This window comes from Austrofundulus limnaeus, unplaced genomic scaffold, assembly GCF_001266775.1.
Source record: "Austrofundulus limnaeus strain Quisiro unplaced genomic scaffold, Austrofundulus_limnaeus-1.0 Scaffold301, whole genome shotgun sequence".
Classification (NCBI taxonomy): Eukaryota; Metazoa; Chordata; class Actinopteri; order Cyprinodontiformes; family Rivulidae; genus Austrofundulus; species Austrofundulus limnaeus.
Genome location: NW_013952703.1, coordinates 648,333 through 658,910, shown reverse-complemented (window position 1 = coordinate 658,910; position 10,578 = coordinate 648,333). Strand labels below are relative to the sequence as shown.

Below are 10,578 nucleotides of genomic sequence, written 5' to 3'. Positions count from 1 at the left end.
TTTGCAGTGATGACATTTTGTACAGTTTGTTTACTTTCTGATTCAACTGCTTGATGTTTGAACTGTGTTTGGTGAATGTAAAAATACATGATCTTTTAGACAAGATTCTTAGGTTTCTATTGATTCCAAACATGTCCAGGTTCATCTGACAGATCTTAGGTTAACAGACGTTAAAAGAAATAGAAAACAGAAAAAGCTGCTTTGTTTTGCCCCAAACAGCTTTTTCTGTTTTCTATTTCTCAAGAGAGTTTAGGTGTGATGGTGTCTGAGAGACATTTCCATCACATATTAACTGAATGAAAGAAGATCTGAAAGCTCTGACTCCATCACTTCATGCTGGCTCTCATGTGTCTCATGTCTCTTGTGTGACTGATGTCTCGTGTCTCTCATGTCTCTCACTCTCGTGTCTCTCATGTCTCGTCTCTCACGTCTCGTGTCTCTCGTGTCTCTCATGTCTCGTATCTCTCATATCTCACGTCTCTCATGTGTCTCATGTCTCTCACGTCCCTCATGTCTCTCATGTATTTCATGTCTCTCATGTCCCTCATGTGTCTCATGTCTCTAATGTCTCTCACATCTCTGATGTCTCTCATGTCTCTCACGTCTCGTGTCTCTCATGTCTCTCACTCTCGTGTCTCTCATGTCTCGTCTCTCACGTCTCGTGTCTCTCGTGTCTCTCATGTCTCGTATCTCTCATATCTCACGTCTCTCATGTGTCTCATGTCTCTCACGTCCCTCATGTCTCTCATGTATTTCATGTCTCTCATGTCCCTCATGTGTCTCATGTCTCTAATGTCTCTCACATCTCTGATGTCTCTCATGTCTCTCACGTCTCGTGTCTCTCATGTCTCTCATGTCTCATGTCTCTCACGTCTCGTGTCTCTCATGTCTCTCATGTCTCTCACGTCTCGTGTCTCTCATGTCTCTCACGTCTCGTGTCTCTCATGTCTCTCACGTCTCATGTCTCTCATGTCTCGTGTGTCTCGTGTCTCTCATATCTCACGTCTCTCATGTGTCTCATGTCTCTCACATCCCTCATGTCTCTCATGTATTTCATGTCTCTCATGTCCCTCATGTGTCTCATGTCTCTAATGTCTCTCACATCCCTGATGTCTCTCATGTGTCTCATGTCCCTCATGTGTCTCATGCCTCTAATGTCTCTCACATCCCTGATGTCTCTCATGTGTCTCATGTCCCTCATGTCATATGTCTCATGTGTCTCATGTTCCTCATGTCTCTCATCCCTCGTGTCTTCATGTCTCTCGTGTTTCTCATGTGTCTCGTGTCTCTCATGTCCCTCTTGTGTTTCATGTCCCTCATGTGTTTCATGTCACTCATGTCTCTCGTGTCTCATGTCTTTCGTGTCTCTCGTATCTCTCATATGTTTCATGTCTTTTGTGTGTCTCATGTCCCTCATGTCTCGCGTGTGTCTCATGTCTCATGTATTGTGTCTCATGTCTATTGTGTCTCTCATATCCCTCATGTCTCTCATGTCTCTTGTGTCTTTTGTGTCTCTCGTATCCCTCATGTCTCGTGTCTCATGTGTCTCATGTCTCTCATGACTCATGTCTCTCGTGTCTCTCTTATGTCTCATGTCTCTTGTGTGTCTCATGTCTCTCATGTCTCTCATGTTTCTCCTGTCCCTCATGTCTCATGTCCCTCACGTCCCTCATGTCTCACGTCTCTTATGTCTCTCATGTCCCTCATGTCTCTCATGTCTCTCATGTCTCTCATATCCCTCATGTCTCATGTCTCTTGTGTCTTTTATGTCTCTCGTGTCCCTCATGTCTCGTATCTCATGTCTCTCATAACTCATGTCTCTCGTGTCTCTATATCTCATGTCTCTTGTGTGTCTCATGTCTCTCTTGTCTCTCTTGTCTCTCCTGTCCCTCATGTCTCTCATGTCCCTCACGTCCCTCATGTCTCACGTCTCTTATGTCTCTCATGTTCCTCATGTCTCTCATGTCTCTCATGTCCCTCACGTCTCATGTCTCTCACGTCTCATGTCTCTCATGTCTCATGTTTCTCATGTCTCTCGTGTCTCATGTCTCTCATGTCTCTTGCGTCTCTCATGTCCCTTATGTTTCTCATGTCTCATGTCCCTCATGTCTCTCGTGTCTCTCATGTCTCTTCTGTCCCTCATGTCTCTCATGTCCCTCACGTCCCTCATGTCTCATGTCTCTCATGTCTCTCATGTCTCTCATGTCTCTCATGTTCCTCATGTCTCTCATGTCCCTCACATCTCTCATGTCTCTCACGTCTCATGTCTCTCATGTCTCTCATGTCCTCATGTCTCTCATGTTTCACATGTCCCTCTTGTCTCTCGTGTCTTATGTCTCTCATGTCTCTTGCGTCTCTCATGTCCCTTATGTTTCTCGTGTCTTATGTCCCTCATGTCTCTCGTGTCTCCCTTGTCTCTTGTGTCTTTTGTGTCTCTCATGTCCCTCATGTCTCATGTCCCTCCTGTCCCTCCTGTCTCTCATGTCCCTCGTGTCCCTCGTGTCTCTTGTGTCTCTCATGTCTCTCATGTCTCTCACTGGTGATGTCTCAGGTCCTGATGACAGCGTGGACGTGGTGGACGTCACCAAACAGACGGACAGCCAGATGAAGCTGAAGGAGTTTGTTGATTATTACTACAGCACAAACAGGAAGAAGGTGTTGAACGTCATCAACCTGGAGTTCTCAGACACAAGGTACGGGTCTCTGTGGGACCCTCGGGGGGTCATGCTCGTGCTCAGTTTGCTGACTCGGCGTGTGTTTGCTGTCTGTGTGGAGCAGGATGAGCTCTATAGTGGAAAGTCCTCAGATTGTGCGGCGGTTGTCCTGGGTGGAGAACTACTGGCCTGATGACGCCCTGCTGGGAAAACCCAAAGTCACCAAGTACTGTCTTATCTGCGTCAAAGACAGCTACACAGACTTCCACATCGAGTGTGGGGGGGCGTCCGTCTGGTACCACGTCCTGAAGGTCAGTGTCAGTCCCACCACCATCACAACTTGACTCGTTTGACTCTATGTTTTTCTCTCAGAGGACCTGAGTCGTGTCCCGATTATCCCTTGTTTCAGGGAGAAAAAATCTTCTTTCTCATCAAGCCCACCTCAGCCAACCTGTCCCTGTATGAGCGCTGGAGGTCCTCGTCCAATCACAGTGAGATGTTTTTTGCTGACCAGGTGGACAAGTGTTACAAATGCACTCTGAAGCAAGGCCAGACCCTGTTCGTCCCATCAGGTCAGAGCAGCACTCGGGCTCAGTTTGCTTCAGTGTTCAGACCTGCGTCTCTTTGAAACGCTAAAAGTCAAAGAAAACCTCTTTATATTTCACAAACATGGCACAGTACACACAGTTTGACCTGTTTTGTCACAGAGCTGGCAGATTTTCTTCTGAACATGGCTCAGCCAGTGTGAAACAGGAAGTGACATCAAAGGGGAACTCTTTCAGAAAAGGAACTCTCTGATCTTAGTTTATTGAAACATAGGGCTGGGCAGTATGACCTCAGATTCATATCAGGGTATAAATTGAATCTCTTCACAGTAACGGTATAAATCGTGGTAGAAAATGATAATAAAAAGCAAAGAAAATGTAATTTTTAGAGCATTTATTTAGCAGAAAACTGTAATCATAATCAAACCCAGATTTTAGCTGTAGTGCAAATGAACATAACAGAAGTACAAAAGAAAGTTTTATATATATTGCAAAAAGGTTTCAACAACAAACAAAAACATTTCTCAAATTTTCAACAATATTAAAATAAAGTAGATGTTATAACCAGTACTTCAAGTAAATTTTGTCATTTAGACATAAAACAGTTCAATGTTGTCTAAAATGTTGGACTAACACACTGAGAACACAAACACAGCCTCCAGCAATGTCACTGCATTAGTTTCATCTGTTGGGATGACTTTATGGAGGGGCAGCATTGGAACAAATTGTTTTAATTTTCTCTTTTTATAGGAAAGATTTGGTCAAACTTCTCATTTTAAACACAAGTTGTTATATTTTGTTTCCTGTGTGCAGTGAAGACTACACACCTGAGCTCACAGTACAACAGAACTCTGTCCTTCAGGCTGCACTGAACTTCAAACTAAATGTATTTTTTAAATTAATTTCATTTAAAAACAAAACTAATTCTGTTTACAAGGAAAAATACAAATGACAAGTGAAATTAGAGGCAGCAGAAAGAGAGAAAACCTTATAATATCCGCTGCTATTTTCCAAAAAATCATTTCAAGCAATAATAATGTTCAAGTAACCAAACTAAAACTTTAACTCTTTCTCAAACAACAGCTCTTATGAACACACATTATACATATTTCTTTATCCATCTAGCTTTTATCATTCTTTTAAACAAATTCATTGAATCAGCCTTTTCATAATCACTTTCCAGATTATTCCATATTTGTAAAATAAAAATAGGATTAGTAATTGTTTCACATGCTTTCCCCCAGACCTAAATACAGTGGATCAAGTGTGGGACAATTATTGAATTATAAAACATATACAGAGATTTATCATTAAATAACTCATTTACTTTATACATTACTGCAATAGACTGAGCTATTTTTGTTCTAAAATGATCTGTATGAGCTCTTCATGTCAGTTTTTCATCAATGATGACACCAGAAACTTCACCTCACTGACTCTACAGATCTTAGTTTTATCCAAATTTAATGATCATTTATTAAGTTTGAACCAGGTTTTTATTTTTACAAATTCTGTCTGCATCATTTCCAACAACCATTCTATAGCTTTACCCAAACAAAACGTGTATCATCTGCAAATAAAACACATTTAAACAGTCCTGATACATTTACAAAATCATTCACGTATAAAATAAATAACTTTGGTCCGAGTACAGAACCCTGAGGAACTCCACATGTGATTTTACAGAGTTCAGATCTTACATCAGCTATTTGTACAAACTGTTTGTTGTTTTTCAGATAGCTAGATACCCACTGTAGTGCTGGTCCTCTAATACCATATTTATTCAGCCTTTCAAGAAGAATAGTGTGTTTAAATAACACGGTTGAAGATACAGTAGCTACAGTTAATCATTCCTGAATTAGTCAGAGAAATGTTCCCAGAGGACACGGTAGAAATAAAGATTCAAGATTCAAGGGGTTTTATTGTCATTTCACCTATATACAGAATACATAGTGAGATGAGATTGCGTTCCTCCTTGGCCCATGGTGCAGCACAAAATATAAAACCAAACAAGACGATAGGTAGCAATAAGACATATAACAGTAAAACAGTACTGAGGTCTGAGATCATAAGAGTTTGTTAAAATATAAACGATGTTCGTTACCCTTTACCTGTTCAGATCTAATACCAGTTAATAATGACGTGAATGTTGGAGTGAGCCATACAAACCATTCAGACACAGCTGTGGACTGATTAGCTTTTGTTTTAATCTGTCTCCGACAGGCATCAGCTAAGCAGTGAGTAAAAACCAGGAAACACACATCAAGTAACAGCTTTTTTCACATCCTGACTCCACCTCATGACATATGTTAAAGAGGCAGGCTACTCCTATATGGAGTCAAGATGTCAAACATCATCCCTCACACTAATGTTTGATCACGGTTCTTATGTGTTGTTTTTAAATCAGACATGTATCTGACTAAAAGCCTCCTGAGTCTGTGGAACCCTGATCAAGAGGCCCACAACCCAGTCTGCACATAAAATCATCAATTAACTCAGAGATAACCACATTATAGAAATAGATTACTGTTCACCTAAAAAAAGACTATACAATGTGTAGTGTCTTTATAAATCAGTTGTAAACAACCCCAAAAAATTTCTTCAAGTTTATTCAGCTTAGTTTAATAAACTGTACACACAGATCTGCAGCTGGTAGTTTAGTTGGGATAAAGAATAAAAGGTTTAAAGAAACGTCTACCAAAATCAGGCTGTAATATTTAATAAAATCAAAATAACTGCCTGTATTTTCCCCTAAATCATATATCATATTATTATGTTTATAAATCAGACATTTATATTTTTACTTCTCTTTTATTATTCAGTTAGAGACTGATCAGATCGTAGAACTCTGGAGTTCTGTTTTCTGGTCTGTAATGTTTGCAGTTTCACAGGTTTGATGTCTTGTTTACAAGTTCATGAATCTGGAAATGAGGATTTGTCCAACTTTTTACTGTTTCTGAACCCAAACAATTTAACCAAGATAACGTCTGCTGGCAGAATAACTAAACTGGGCCGGATTTAGAATCTCTGCGCACGGATTAATAACAGAGAGAACCCAACCTTACATCACTGAATTGTATTTAGAAAGCAGCTCTGGAGGAGCTGCAGCAGCCAGACTCTTGGGGTGCCTGTCCTGGATAGCTTCAGCTTGACTCGTCCTGTGTGTAGTTCTACCATAGTTTCATTCTCTTCACATACACACACATGTTTGTCCTTCTATCCTTATGGGGACTTTGCATTGACTTCCATTCATTTTCCAGATGACCCGGACCCTTTACCTTAAACCTAACGCCTCATCCAAACTCAGCATCCATACCTGTGGGGACCAGGCTTTTGTCCCCACAAGGATCATTGGGTCCCACAAGGCTGTTTTCTGGAAAATGGTCCCCATGATGTAGCAAATAGGCATTCACACACACTGATGTGTCTGTATATCCCCGTGGGGACCATGGATTGATTTCCATTCATTTTTTTAGACTTTATATCCTAACCCTGATCATTTACCCTTAAACTAATCTCACAGGTAAACCTACCTGACCCTAAAACTACCTGACCTTAAAAATGTGCCCACACACACATACACATACACCCACACATTATAACTAATGGTGCCAATTACTCCTGTCTTTGTGTTTTGGGTCTCAGGTTGGATCAATGCAGTTTTGACTCCAGTGGACTGCCTGGCGTTTTCTGGACACTTCGTTCACAACCTGAGTGTGGAGATGCAGATGAGGTTTGATCTCATCAAATTCATAGAGTCCTGAAGGTTGGGGGTGTTGTCTCCAGCCAGGTTTTCAGCTAGAACTTGTTTTGAACTTTAAATCCCACTGAATTCCTGTCTGCGAGTCTTTGCAGAGTCTTTGCTGAGTCTTTGCCGAGTCTTTGCAGAGTCTTTGTAGAGTCTTTGTAGAGTCTTTGCAGAGTCTTTGCAGAGTCTTTGCAGAGTCTTTGTAGAGTATTTGTAGAGTCTTTGTAGAGTCTTTGTAGAGTCTTTGCAGAGTCTTTGCAGAGTCTTTGCAGAATCTTTGCAGAATCTTTGCAGAATCTTTGCAGAGTCTTTGCAGAGTCTTTGCAGAGTCTTTGTAGAGTCTTTGCAAGTCTTTGTAGAGTTTTGCAGAGTCTTTGTAGAGTCCTTGCAGTCTTTGCAGAGTCTTTGTAGAGTCTTTGCAGAGTCTTTGTAGAGTCTTTGCAGAGTCTTTGTAGAGTCTTTGTAGAGTCCTTGCAGTCTTTGCAGAGTCTTTGCAGAGTCTTTGCAGAGTCTTTGCAGAGTCTTTGCAGAGTCTTTGTAGAGTCTTTGCCAAGTCTTTGCAAGTCTTTGTAGAGTCTTTGTAGGACCTGTTGGGAACGCAGGATGATATTTAGCTGAAATATATTGTTTCTTCTCAGAGCATATGAAATTGAAAAGCGGCTAAAGGTCAAGACCCTGACCCCCTTCCCCAACTTTGAGACAGCCTGCTGGTATGTGGGACGGCACTTTCTTGAGCGATTCAGAAGTGAGTGTGTAAATTACTTTGATCTGTTTATGGAATTCATTTTCACTCATAAACCTTTATTCTGTTTAACTTTCCATTTTTCCCAAAGTGAAGTATGAATGGTAGGAAAGGCAGCCGTGGCTGTGTGTCTGCTGTGCAGATGAGGAGCTGGATGCTTGAATATTATTTCAGTCATTAAATCAGTGAATCACAGAGTTCACAGATGATTAGCTTCAAAGCTTCAGCTCGCTCAGAATCACTTGGTCCATTACAAGCTGATGTTTAAACTCCCCTCAGCTGGCCTGGCCCCGCTGTTTATGTTTCCACTCATTTTTCTGGGATGTGAAGCTGGATTGTTGTTGTGTTTGCTGCATGCCACATTTAACCGTTACATTTTATTCTGAGTGCTTTAAACTTTCTGACTCTGTTTCAGGCTGCCTTGTTTGCATTAATGATTATTTTTCACCAGAGGGGCTTAAGCTCTTCAGATAGTCTCAGGCTTCTTATAATCCACTGTTAGCAAAATATCTCATGAAGCATTAGACAATGTAATGAAGGTAATTATTGGATGTACGTCTACAACTGATTAACTCCTGAAGTTAGCCCAGTTCAAAATGGCCGCCTCAGCAAACAGTAGCTGAGAGTGATGCTCAACACTACCTGTGTTGCTACATCCACACTAAGAGTGAGCTCAGTAAGTGTAAAGCTGACTGAGTTATAGGGCTGTGTGTTGGCAAGAATTTGGTGATATCCTACATATCATGACACAGGGGTCACAATACAATACTATATATATATATATATATATATATCACGATATGATCATGATATACTGCAATACTGTATGCAAGTCTATACATACTGTATACTGCCATTTTTGTCTCCAAAAATTCAGATTTTAAAAWAGTCAGTATGTTTTATATGTATTTTATATGTTTCATATTTTTTATTTTATCCATGTTTTCAATGATTAGGCTAAATTTAAATAGTTGATAATATTTTTTGTGGCAGCTTTTAGATTTATAATAATATAAAAATAAGTTCAGCCACCTCACTACTAAAAACCTGTTCAGGAAACGGGTCAAATGATGCTTCAGTACCGACCCTCACCCCGGATTTACACTACATGCGACTCCGCTGTGCAGTTCACAGCTCTTCATTTACAACCCAATTTATACAGCCTCCGCTCCACTCTGCTCTGCTGCGGTGCGACACACAGAGGAGGGAGTGTGTGCAGGAAGGAGATCAGTCAATAAATCCAGTGATAAATGTGGAAGTCACAGCAAAAAAATAATTAATTCTGTGAAAGATAAACTCCAAACACAGCTGAAAACATTGATATAAAAGCTTTTGATTTCTATGGTTGAAAACTGTATCGCTGTTGTCTTTTTGAAACTTCTGATTTCAAAATAAAATCCACATGTATCGTGTGTGTGCACATATGCTGCATGCTACATATTTCCATCTGCTTCCCAAACAGAACGATACATTCTGACAGCATTTGAGTAGGAATATATCCATATATTTATTAATATAGCTGGGATTTTGACAAAATTATGGCGTCTTATTTTGAAATTACGGATGCTGTGCTCATTCCTTAAAAGAGACCTATTATGCTATTATGCTTTTAAGTCTCTACATTTAACCTACCACACATGTGAACACACGTGCAACATGGAGACCATCCTGGAGTTGAACCGGCTACCTAGGCTAAAAGAGACCTATTATGCAAAATTCACTTTTTAAAGGTTTTTTTTACTCAACTTTGGCAAATAGGTTTTAACAAGGCTTTAATAAGCTAAACAATAGAAGTACATGAGAAAACATGTTCATAACAAACGAAAATAAAAATTTTAAGTTCTTTGTGTCTAAGTCAGTCTCAATCCCTGGTCTCCCACTCTCTGGTCCAACACTCTACCCATTGCCCTATTGGAGGCTTGTTGTGAAATGAGCTGCACTTTACACAACAACACCGTGACGGCTTTTTATACGGAGGAGCAGCTTCACCTGGGGGTTGCTAGGTAAGAGGCTGAACGCAGGGGCGGCTGTGGTAGAGTGGTTAGGGGAGTTGACCTGGAACCGGAAGGTYRCCGGTTCGATTCCCATCCAGTCGACTCAGTCGTTGTGTCCTTGGGCAAGACACCTTACCCACCTTGCCTACTGATGGTGGTCAGAGGGTCCGGTGGCACCTGTGTATGGCAGCCTCGCCTCTGTCAGTGYGCCCCAGGGCAGCTGTGGCTACAATTGTAGTTTGCCATCATCAGTGTGTGAATGTGTGTGTGCATGGGTGAATGTCTGTTATTGTAAAGCGCTTTGAGTGTCCCTGATGGATAGAAAGGCACTATATAAGTACAGTCCATTTACCATTTACCAACGCAGTTTCTGGTGGGTTGTCGTACGGCTTGTGACATCACAAAATGTATAAAACTTGTCATTAATATACATTAAAATACAATTACTTACAGTAAATATGCCTTTGGGTGCATGTTTTTGGTCCTAGGACTGTTTTCATAAGAAGTACACACCCAAAGTTGAGTAAAAAAAACTTTTAAAAAGTGAATTTTGCACAATGGGTCTCCTTTAAGTCTCTACATTTAACCTATCACACATGTGCAACATGGAGACCAACCTGGAGTTGAACCAGCTATCTTCCGATCACAAGCCTGGCTTCTCTACTCCCTGCGCCACTACCCCCGTTTGTGACATTTGAGTTCAAAACTTTTTTGAGTTCAACCAAAAACTTAGAAAGTCAACCAAAAACTTAGAAAGTCAACCAAAAACTTAGAAAGTCAATCAAAAACTTAGAAAGTCAACCAAAAACTTAGAAAGTCAATCAAAAACTTAGAAAGTCAATCAAAAACTTAGAAAGTCAACCAAAAGTTTGAGATTCAACCAAAATGGTAATTT

General features: G+C 40.6%; 1 protein-coding gene across 4 annotated transcripts in view; it reads left to right on the top strand.

The window, feature by feature from the left end:
• The window catches only part of phf2 (PHD finger protein 2), a 63,224-nt gene that overhangs the window by 21,312 nt on the left and 31,334 nt on the right, over positions 1 to 10,578 (top strand). For all 4 annotated transcript variants that reach the window (XM_014021695.1, XM_014021696.1, XM_014021697.1 and 1 more), the window contains exons 5-9: positions 2,552 to 2,693; positions 2,779 to 2,965; positions 3,064 to 3,226; positions 6,845 to 6,932; positions 7,586 to 7,692. In XM_014021695.1, the coding sequence (XP_013877149.1) occupies positions 2,552 to 2,693; positions 2,779 to 2,965; positions 3,064 to 3,226; positions 6,845 to 6,932; positions 7,586 to 7,692 (687 nt within the window). The remainder of the gene's footprint in view (positions 1 to 2,551; positions 2,694 to 2,778; positions 2,966 to 3,063; positions 3,227 to 6,844; positions 6,933 to 7,585; positions 7,693 to 10,578) is intronic.